The 11,359-nt window shown below is 55.2% G+C and overlaps 1 protein-coding gene across 1 annotated transcript in view; it reads left to right on the top strand.

The window, feature by feature from the left end:
* The first annotated feature begins 750 nt into the window (after positions 1 to 750).
* Positions 751 to 11,359, top strand: part of Tmem132e (transmembrane protein 132E) — a 56,874-nt gene continuing 46,265 nt past the window's right edge. The window contains exon 1 of the mRNA XM_052197058.1: positions 751 to 2,213. Coding sequence (XP_052053018.1) covers positions 2,147 to 2,213 — 67 coding nt within the window. The 5' untranslated portion in view covers positions 751 to 2,146. The remainder of the gene's footprint in view (positions 2,214 to 11,359) is intronic.

Here is an 11,359-nt window from a genome sequence, read left to right as displayed (position 1 = left end):
CTCGGCCTCCAGCGGCGCCCCTTGCCCATTCCTGCCTGAGGACCTCCAACCAGAGGAGCTGGGCGCGGCAGCTAGTCTGATTCCCACCGGGTGCCCTGCAGACCCAGGCGGACTCAGAGGCTGTGGGAGGCTGCCCCCTACCCGCGCCTCGGGTAGAACCACTGAAAACATCTCCAGCTCCCGGCGGGGAGCTGGCATCCTTTGAAAAGGGACCTCGACCGGCGTCGGCTGTGGCGTCTACCCAGGAGAACCGCAGTCGCAGCAGCCAGCCGGCACCATTCGGATCGCACCAACCGGAATCTCAGAGGGAAAAAAATTAAATGTAAAGCCGAGTAGAACTGAACGCCGAGGCCAGCCCTGGGCCGACTCTCATTAAGGAGCCGCGCGCGCCCCCAGGCTGGGAATGCGGAATGGACACGTGGACAGACAGGGGAGCCGGGGGAGGGGGAAGTCTCCGTGGCGCGCGAGCCGTGGGCCGCGCGCTCCGGGGCCACGTGATCACGGGGAATCTGGGAGGGGAGGGAAGGAGGGAGGGAGGGAGGAGAAGGGAGCGAGCGCGCCAAGCTGGGCGCCCGCCCGCTACGGTCCTGGTGGGCGCTGGATGCCGGACCCAGGAGGAGGGCGGCGAGCATCAGTGTGTGTGTGTCTTTCTCGAACCATTTACGGAGGAGCGCCGTGAAGGCGGCTGCGACTGCTTCGGTCAACTGTGGCTCCCCCCCCCCGCCTCTTTTTTTTCTCCCTGCTCCTTGATTCTTCTTCTTCCCCCACCCCACGTCCAAGAGCTGGACCCCTACCGGCATCTCTCTCTCTCTTCTTCTCTAGGCCTCCTAGGTACCCGCTGCTGCCTCTCGGGCCAGGGGCTGCGCGGGTGCGGTTGCTTTAGCCCTCTGGCCGCGCTCCCGCTTCTTGCCACCCGCAGCTGGGACTGGAGGGGCGATCTACTCGCCCAGACTGACTCCGAAAGAGCGACAGCCTATGCCCTGCCGCACCGAGGCAACGGGCGAGCGGGTGTCCAGGGGCAAGGCGGGGGTGATGGGGAGGACGAGGCATCGGAGACTCTGAATCTCGGAAAAGTTCAAGGTTTGTGTAGGTCCCTCAGGGAAGGCGAGGAGAGGTGTGAGGTGGGGCAGGGCATCCCTATGCTCAGACAGTGACACCCTACCGGAGAGGAGAGAAAAGGGTAGCCCGGTGCTGCCGAGGACTGACCACCCCATCTCTCATCTTACAATCCTTACGGGCTGGATATTGAAGGAGACGCTCCGGGAAGAAACGGCTCGAGCCCGGGCGCCTTAGCTGGTGCTTCTGCTCCTCCGCACCTCCAAGCTTCATCTCCATGGGGCAGCGGGTGCCTAGAGCTCCACCCTTGCTCCAGCCGAACCCCAGCCCGGCCAGGCGGCGCCGAGTCGGCCTGTGCTAGCGCAGACCGGCGTCGAGACTGGAGAGAGCGCTGGAGTCCAAGACCAAGCACTGCGAAGGGACAAACATCTGGTCACCCACCTCAGGCGTTTCGTCTGGGCGTCGCCTAGGGTGGTGGCGACCCACGCTGCCTGTCTCATCCCTGCAAGGAAACTTTTCCTTCCCCGGATGGATTAAAGTTCCCTGGATTTTCTCTCTCTTTGCGAAAGAAATCATCCGTTTCCTCCCGACCTGGGATTTTCCCGACTGCTGCAGGGCGCTTGGAAGAGGAAGAAAGCGGCGCTGTGCTTTTGGGGTTACCACCGAAACTGAGGCGATTCGAGCTCGCGTAGGGGATCTGTACCTTCGAGCGAGTACGGATCTGAGCGGCGCGGCGAGGCCAGGGGCTTCTGCACGCGGCCCTCCGCAGCCGCTGGGACGCCGGTGGCCACCGGGCCCTGGGACCGCACGTGCGGCTCCCCCCTCGCCTCGCAGATCCTGCAGGGGGCACCAGCCCGGGGAGGTGGAGACTCCTCCCGCCCCGAGCTGCGCCCCCGCCGGCTCCGAGGGTGTAGCCGGTGGTGCCCGGGACGCCCCTCCCCTCAAAGTGTCCCCGAATTGCGCTTTCTGGCCCCCGAAGTCTCAACAGGCACAGCTGGGAGCCAGTGAGTTGGAGGCGACCGAGCCCAGCCTGAGACCAATTCGCCGTGGACCTCTGCACCCTCGCACCCTTCCTACCCCCGCCTCGGCCATGGCCCCAGGGGTGTCGGGCCGCCGCGGCGCCGCCCTACTCTGCCTCTCTGTGCTGCTCGCCCACGGTAAGTGTCGCGGCGCAGACTCGGGGTGAAGATGCGGCGGGCGCCCCTGGAGGGGGCGCAGGGAGAACCAGAGGAAGGAGCGCCCTCATCCCAATGTTCCCTGGACTCTGCCGGCGTTACCAGCACGGCGTCCCCGGCTGCAGCGGGAGCCCGCTAAGAGGACCGAGGTCGGTCCAGGGGAGATGGGCGGGGGGTCGCTCCCACGGTCTAGGAGTTAGAATTCAGGGAAGAACCCGAGACCCTGGGGGCGTGTCAGCTCACGGATTTCTAGAGGGGTGCGAGAGATGAGCTAGACCGAGTCCCGGGCACCCGGCCGCAGCTCCCCATCCAGCACGAGGGGCTGGGAACCACTGGGACCCGCGGGATCGCGGCTTCCGGGGCCCCGGCGCGCAGGCGGGTGCTGGCGGTGCTGACGGCTGTCTGGTTTCCTGTGGCGGGCCTCGGACAGGGACGCACACGGTCGGGGCCCGGGAGGCTTGTGAGCTGCATCTCAATGGCCGGCCGGCTCGCAGAGCAAGTCGGGCGGGGGTCTGGGCAGCGGGCGCGGGCCGGGAGATTGGCGGCGCGCGAAGGCAGCGGGGCCGCGCTCCAGCGTTCTGCAATCTGTTGCGTCTGCTCCCCAGGCTCGCCCTGGGCTCTGGGCTCCGCCGGAAAGGGTTGACGGAGGGAAGAACCCGAGGTGGTGCGCTCCAGCAGTGAGATGGGGGATATGGAGGTTGGAAGCAGGGGGGTCGCAGGACAGCTTCCTCCCACCCAGAGTGGGAACTCAGATGAGCCAGGAAGACGCTGCGGCGGGCTTCCGCAAGCTGGAGATGCTCCAGGAGGAGAGGGGCGCAGACTGAAAAGAGAAAGGAGCTGTGGAAGCAGGGGTTGGGGGCAAGGAGCAGCCCTCTGCTGCGCCCAAGTGAAACCAGCTGACCTAGGACATTTCCCCAGCCAGCAAAGGAGCAGCTAGGGGTGGAGGACTGATACCCCACTCACAGGGGGTGAGCCAAGGACAGAACTGGAGAAGGCCTTAGTGGAGCAAGCCATCTGGAGGTTTGAGAGAACCCTCCGTTTGTAGTGGTCAGCTTTTGCCGGAATCTGTGCAGTCCCTGGCAGCATGGTTGAGTGTGCTGTGAACCTACCCAAGGTCTTTAACCAGAGGTTTCACTCAGCCGTCCCCTCCCACAGCCTCCTCCCCCCGCCCCCCCCCCCCCACCCCGCGCGCCCCTGAGTCGACTGTATTTTCAAGGTTGAAAGAATAAAGAGAAAGAATGGTCTCTAGGAATCGCAGGGTCCAAGGGCTAGGAGGCAGAGGAGAACGAGCTGATGTCCTCTGGGAGTCTGGCTTTCTGTTGTGGAGTAAGCTGCTTTGCCTTTGGTTGGATTCACTGGGGGATTGCTGGTCTCTTGTTTCTTCAAGAGACCAATAAGCAGGCATTGCCCAGCAGGAATAAGGTTCCGAGTGGTGGCTAGGGATGCAGCCAGAGAAAAATCCACGTCCCTGAGGGTGGTTGACAGTGGGTAAGGGTAAGACAGCTGTGTGGTGGTGACCAGAAGCTCAGCCTAGAGGGCCTCTGTTTAGGCATGAATCTTACTCCCGCTGAGCTCCAGTCTCAGCTCAGTTTGGCCCATGGGAGCTCACTTGCTGTCTCTAGGTCCCAGCTACTAGCATATTCTAAGGCCTAGCTCTAGAGATTTGTTCTCCTTCCTGGCCTGCCAGAGCTCTCTGCTTCCTAAGCCCTCACCCTAGGCAGGCCTTCTGGAGTGTCTTGCCTGTGAGCCTTTTATCTAGGACTCCCTGCTGTCTCTGGGCCTAGGGTGTCCAGTAGCTCTGAGCAGGGATGGTTTTCTGTAACCTGTCCACACACAGTGCTAGCACCATGCACGCATGCTCAGGACTGAGGGGCTGACTTGTGGAAGGAAGACAGTGGAGGCAGCATCCCTTTGTCCCCACTCCTAGCTTCCTTTCTAAGTCCTTCTCTGAGATCTAAAGTCCCTTTGTCAAACCATGCCTCAGTTTTACTTTCATTCTACAACAGCCAAGAGCAAAGTGAAAGAAACACATCTTGTAAAAACAAATCAGACCTGAGCCTCAGGCCCTCGTCCTACAGGACTGACTGCCCACTGCTCCTGCCAACCTCTTCCAGTTAGAGGAAGGTATGTGGACATGCTGTCATTCGGGCCAACTCTCAATAGGTTTTCTAGGCTGTTCTAAGATCCAGGGGGTGGGGGTGGGAGGTGCCATTTATAATGCTTGGCAGGCCACGGAGGCCACGGGCTTCTGACCACACAGCCAGACAGGAGGCCAAGCAGCCTGGGCTGCTGTATGACAGTGGCGCCGCCTTGGGCAGGATGACCTTGGGCTGCCTTCCTAGCATCATGCGCCCCTCCCTTCCCCCAGCCACAGTATGTGGTCTCTGATCCACCACTTCCCTCCTCATGTTCTGCCAGATTGTTGGGCAAAGCCCTTGTATGAACAGAGAGAGACCCACACCCCTTGCCGGCCCAGCTCAGGGTGGGCAGAGGTGTCCTGCCCTATTCCCAGTCTTAAGGATACCTCTGAAGAAGAGCTAAGAAGCTTGTTTTCTTGTATCTGTCTTTGGAGAGATGATCCTTTGTTTTTAGTTTGCTGGAGAGCTAAGTGTTTGCTCTCTTACTCAGCAACTTTACCAGCTTCCTATGGGACCAAAGACCCACTCTCTACCTTGGCATCAAGGTCCGTCTTGATCCTGGTCCCATGTACATCTTCCCCAAAGTGCTCCCAACCTCTCTCCTTCCATGTACCTTATGAACACCTCTGTCTGACTCATGAGTCTTCCGTAGGCAGCACCTTGACTCTGGAAACCCTTACCCAGCCTTTAAAGCTGAACCCCAGTGGCAGCTCCCCAAAGGGACACTCTCAGACCACCCCCAGCATCTCAAGGCCCTTTCCTGAATGTTTTCCTGGCACTTACAGCTGGTTGTCTTTTGGGCCCAGTTCACAGTTGGCATGCACATGCATTAAGCCTCCCACCCCACCCCAAGGCTTTTTCACACACTCCCTCTTGTTAGTCTCTTCTCCAGTGATACGTACACAGCTCAGAAGAAATGGATGGGTGAAGCGAGAGAGGGTAGGGAAAGAGAAGAGTCAGTTTCTAGAAGAGAGCAAGAGGGAAACAGGCCCAGGCTGTGCTCTTTGAGCGACTCCCTCCGGCTGCACATCCCAGGTAAAACACTGGGCCGTGGTCTTAGGAAGCCACAGGCTTTTCCCCGTAGGTTGTATCTGCCAACTTTACTGCATTTCTCAGAAGGATTGGGCAAGCAGCAGGCCAGGGAGAGAGGCCTGTATTGACTGTGGAGCTCAGCTCTGTTAATGAGTGAGGCCAGTAGGTGGGGATGTGTTCTAAACTTGGTGGCAGAAAATGAGCTTTACTGGAATGCTTTCTGAGGATGGCTGGTTACTGGGCTCCAGCCTCACGAGGCTCTGCGGAAGGCCAGGACCGTGACTGAGCCTTGTAAAGGCACCCATGAGTTTGGAGTGGACAGGCTGCTAGAAGCACTGCCTCCAGCCCCCAGGATGTAGTCCATATCCCTGGGCAGGGTCTGACCTTGTCAGCATCCAGCACTGAAAGAGTCCCCAGGACAGCAGAATCCAGCCCTCGGGTATGCATGGGTGAGGACAGTAGACATGTAGGGAAGAGCCTAGAACTCGTGCAGCAAGTTAATGCTGGAAAAATAAACATCCCTGGAGCCTAAATGGGGTTCCAGGTTTAGCCCAACGTCCCCAGAGGTGTTTCCTACCTCTGCCATTCCAAGAGACTCTGCAAGCACCAAGCGATCCCCTCCCATGACCAGCCATCCTCACACTCCACCCTTATTAGCCTTCCCTGATTCCCCTGGTCACACAGCCCAGGACAGCTAGTAGAACTTGAGGACTGAGTCTTACTTCCTGCTGGACTTCCCAACCCAGCCACAGAGCCCAAACAAAGACCCCACCTTGCCCCTCCTTTCAAGGCACTTTATAGCAGATCTGTCGGTGCAAACTCATCCATTATCACTCCAGCTTCTGAGGGCTGAGGCAGGAGGAAGCCAACACCAAGATGTTTGGCTACAGACCAAGTTCAAGGCCAACCTAGACAACTTAGTGAGATCCTGTCTCATAAAATTAAAGAAAATCTAGGTCATAGCCCAGTGGGGCAATGTTTGTCTGTCCTGTGCAGGGCCAAAAGTTTGAGACATACACTCCCCTCTTGCCGCCCTGAACCACAAAGACCGATTTTGTAATGCAGTATGACCCAGAGCTTGCAGACTGCAGGACATTCGGTGTGCCTTAGCTCGGGGAACTCTTCCTCCCGAGCCTGTCCTCCTCCTCTGCCGAGAGACCATTCTTAACCTCCTAGTTCTCTGCTCCCTTCCACTCCTCCGCCTGTAGCAAATGCCAACACGAGGCTCTGATTGCCCTCCTCACCCCTCTGCCCCATCCCCAGCTGTCCTCCCTTCTTCCCTGCTTGGACTCGACACAGAATTTTAATAAGAAATTAATGAGCCAGTTGCATGCGTGTGTGTATTTTTAAGAAAATAAATGTCCTTTTTCCTCTTCTCTGCCCTTTTAGCTGCAAAGCAAAGTGGGCCTGTTTTGCCATCAATTCAGGCGGGCTGTGTTCTGCCTCACCATCCCCAAGGTTAGGCCCCATATCTGGCAAAGATATGCCAGTGCTTGGGCAGCCAAATGCTGTCAGTGGAGAATAACTAGGACTTTAGAGGGGGACAGGTAAGCCCAGAGGCAAGCCAAGCCTCAAGGTAGCCCAGCACCCAGGGCCTTAGAGGCCCTAAGTCTCTGCTGTGTCTCGCTCTTTAGCCTTTTCAGCTCCCTTGCCATCTCTCAACACGAGTGTGACACACACACACACACACACACACACACACACACACACACACACACACGAGCAGGAAGGGGAGACCAGGCCCTTGGCTCTCAGCACCCAGCAGGATGAGTGGAAAATGGAAGCAATTACCTAGATAATTCAATGCTTGTTGCATGAATGAATGGATGCAAAAAATGAATAATTTGCTGCAAAAAAAAAGAAGCAAGAGTAGTAAAGATAATTGAAGAAAACCTTGGTTTTCTTTTGTTCTCTCTCTCTCTCTCTCTCTCTCTCTCTCTCTCTCTCTCTCTCTCTCTCTCTCTCTCTTTCTTTTAACTAAATTATCTAGATAATTATCTACTTTTAGAAAGCTCCCCTTTAATCACACCTGAGTCCTTCTCTTTGCATTCTCTTCCCCTAAACTTTTAGTCCATGAGAATAGGCAAGTAGTTTACCCTCTTCCCTCCAGTGGCTTTTCTAGTTCCATTCAAATAGCTGGGAAGTGATGAACTTGCTTATAGAGCCTGCCAACCTTTCTCTGTTTCCCTGGCCCCATCTTTGGGCCTCGGAAAATGACATGCCCAGGGTCCTCAGGATGGATGGATGTCTCTTACAATGGTCAGATACTCAGAGACGTCTCCATTACCTATCCCAAGCAGGCACACTGTGGGTTCCTAAAGAGCAAAGACACAAGACTCCTTCCTATCTATCCATACTGTGATCGGTGGTCAATGTGTCCCCAGGTGGCCATTGTGTGAAACCACTTCCCAGAGAGCTGTCCTGGCTGTGTCTAAAGCCATGTTTTCCAACTCTGTACTTGAAGCTCTCTTGCCATCCGGAACAGACTGGCATGGACAGAGATGCAGGAGCTGGTGAACCCCAGGCTGATTGAACTCCCTCTCTCCCTTGGTCTCTTAGGTATGTCCAGATTCTTAATGACTTTTTCTCATGTCATTCCCTAGACTAAAACTCTTCCACCTTCTCACCAACCTAGTCTCCAAGAGAGAGCACATCCACTCCTTCCATCCAGAAAGCCACTGTCTTAGGGCTTCTATTGCTATGTTGTAAAAACACCATGACCAAAAATCAAGTCACATAGGAAAGGGTTTGGCTTGCACTTCCATATGCCTGTTGTTATTGAAGAAAGGACAGGAACCTAACAGGGCAGGGACCTAGAAGTAGGAGCTGATGCAGAGACCATAGAGGAATGCTGGTTACTGTCTTGCTCGGCCTGTTTTCTTATATAACCCAGGACCACCAGCCCAGGAGTGGCCCCAACAATGGGTTGAGACTTCCCATATGAATCACTAAGAAAATAGCCCCACCAGACTTGCCAACGAAAGCATTTTCTCAATGGAGGCTCCTTCCTCTCTGATGACTTTAGCTTGTGTCAAGTTGACAGGACAGCCACCCTGATTCTCAGATAACAGAGGCCTCACTAATGCTGCTGTACATACTGATTTGCCCCCGTTGGAATGGTACACTGCCTGGCTTCCCTCCTGGTCATGATCATAATGTCTCTGGATGGCATATGACCATGCTCTGACATTACCAACTTGTGTCCCAAGGAACACTCTGGTGCACAATGAGGGAGTTAGGATTGTCTATCAGCTGGTCTCAACCTTCTTAACTCTGTGACCCTTTAATGCAGTTCCTTATGTTGTGGTGACCCCCAACCATAACATTTTCGTTACTACTTCATAGCTGTAATCTTGCTACTGTTGTGGATTGTAATGCAAATATTTGTGTTTTCTGATAGTCTTAGGTTACCACTAGGAAAAGGGTCATTTGACCCCCTCCAAGGATCACAACCCACAAGTTGAGAAGCTCTTGTCTAAACGAACCAGTGCACAAAGCCTTGCATATATACATATACACAGACATAGACAAGGTCCTTAGCGCTCAGAAAGTACACAGTTGGTGCTTACTGCATGGGGCCAGACAGTCTGAGTGAAGCTCCTCCAGCTGCTGGAGTGCTGTCCTTGGACTCAAGCAGGGAGACAGGCGTCGGCAGTATATATGGTCCTTGGGTGTGCTGTGCTTGTCAGAGACAAAATGTCCTATAAGGAGAGTAGGAAGTTCAGAGGTGCTGAACGGTGTGTCGTACAAAGTGAGATCCCCCTGAACGCGGCATTGTTAAGTATGAACATCAAGGGATGAGGAGATGAAGGGCCACCACCAGCATCTACAAGCTTCCATCCTCCATGGACAAAGCATGGTGAGGAGTCCTGGGTAGGCATGGCTACTTGAAAAGGTAAGAGGCCAGCAAGATTGGGATCTGAGAGAGCTTGAGGAGGGGGGACATGCCACCCGACAACCCCAGGAGGCTAAATGCCAGTGTCCTCACTTCACAGAACCCTAGGTGCCATATAGCATTCTCTTTCTTTCTCACACTCTCATCTTTTGGCTAATTATGTAACTTTGCAAAAATCCTGCTCCCTGAGACCTGGGCATGACATGCACTCACTTGGCCTGATTTTACACAATTTCGTTTGGGGTGTGTTGATCAAGACATGGAGGCTCTGCCAGCATTCAGGGACCACAGTGAGCCTGCTACCTGTCAGTCCTTGAGCAACCTGAAACCTAATCTGTTCCAGGTCACCTGCTCTGGTACCTCTCAGCCTGCCTGCCTCGTCACTGACCTGCAATGTCTTGGTATTATTGGCTTAGCCTCCTGCAATCAGACAGTAGCCATTGATCGCCCCTGGTGTCCACAACGTGGGGCGTGGGGGGTGAGGGGTGGTCTATCTGTCTCCTGCCTTGTTCTTCCTTCTATACCGTAGATGTTTGGGGCCTTTGTCTAATAGGAAGAAACTCTTCAGTTGGAAATAGGAAAAATGGCCATTTTCTCTGCTGCCAACACAGCAGAAAAATGATCTCAATTTTCTGTGACTGTTCTCAGAGAGGAGAAAGCTGCCAGTAGCCAGCCCGTGAGTGAGAGGGCTGAGGGGGCTGACGGGCAGTGATGGCCTTAGCCCCCCACCATGAGGCACTGACAACCCTTCCAGGGGGGCATTCTTACCAGCCTTGGTCCTGCTAGCCACACACCTGTGTTGGGCAGCCATTGCTCTGTGTGCTGAATACTAGCTGTGCCCTCCAGGTGGTGTTGGGTACCAACCCATCTCCTGGTGCCAGCACAGGACCCTGCTCTGTTTCTATCTGGCTGTGACACCCATAGTTTTCCCCCTCCACCCACCATCTCCGTGCACCCAGCACTAAATTGCCTGACTCCATGGCCCCTTGTGTGATCTGTGCCTGAGTTCCTTAGCCACTCTGTGCTTCAGCTCCTCATTTGCGAGCGATGATGACATGCCCGCTGCCCGCACTCCACCTGTGGGCTTTGCTGTGATGGGTCAGTGAGCTACTACATGACAAATATTTCAAACTGTACCAAGCCCAACGCTGAGCAGACTCATAAAAATGACGGTTGCCAATATTATCATTACTAATGTTATTAGTGTGTCCTAGGCGCCGTGTTGAGTGTGAAGATGAAGCGACCTGCCTCTGCTAATCTGGTCTCAAATAGGTCTGTAATGTGATGTCCTAGGGAGAAGAGACTGGTCTGCAGAAATGGTATCCAAACAATTGGAGCAACTGTGGAAGGAACTGGGGATGTATGCGGGAAGGGAGACCTGTATGACGAGAGATCAGGGGAGGTATCTGGGAAGGGGTGTCTCAGGAGCCCCTGGTCAGGTTCCAGAATGCTATTCTGGAAGTAAGGCAGTCAGTGTCTTCTTCCCCAGGGAACACAACGAATGGGGGCAAGATGGCCGCTTGCCTAGTGCTCAGAGCCTAAGGGTGAGATGAACCGGTAAACTGAGGCTGCTTGCCGAGGGGCAGTGTGGGATGCTAAATGCCAGGCATGTTGAGTAGTTATTTGTTACCGAGATCTTCTGTCTAGAGACCTCTCAAAATGGTGACCCTATGTTCCTTGAAGTTCTCAGAAGCCACTGAGAGTTGTGAGGAGAGAAGATACCATTTCCAGAGGGTGGAGGGGAGTTGTAGTGCTGCCATCTGCAATTGTGGGTCATAGCATGGAATTAGCAGTCATCTCAGGGACCACCGTGGATGGCGACAAGCCACTTTCAGGGCCAGATTTGGGGATGAGTGGTGCCTCCGTGGTGAGCCGGGAGCTGGCATTGCAGGACTCTGTGTCTACAATGTTGATCTGCAGATGTGCAAATGGAAGGTGGAAAGCCTGTCACCCAAGGCTCAGGACATGGAACTGTCAAGGCCCAGAGTTCCTGGAGGCACTGGCTTTACGGTCTCCTGAACCGAGTCCAAGCCCAGAGACCCCACCTGCCCTCGCTGTGTGAT

The sequence above is a fragment of the Apodemus sylvaticus genome, chromosome 10 (assembly GCF_947179515.1).
Source record: "Apodemus sylvaticus chromosome 10, mApoSyl1.1, whole genome shotgun sequence".
NCBI classification, from domain to species: Eukaryota; Metazoa; Chordata; class Mammalia; order Rodentia; family Muridae; genus Apodemus; species Apodemus sylvaticus.
The sequence above is the reverse complement of the archived record's forward strand: the minus strand, read 5'-3'. Positions and strand labels throughout refer to the sequence as shown.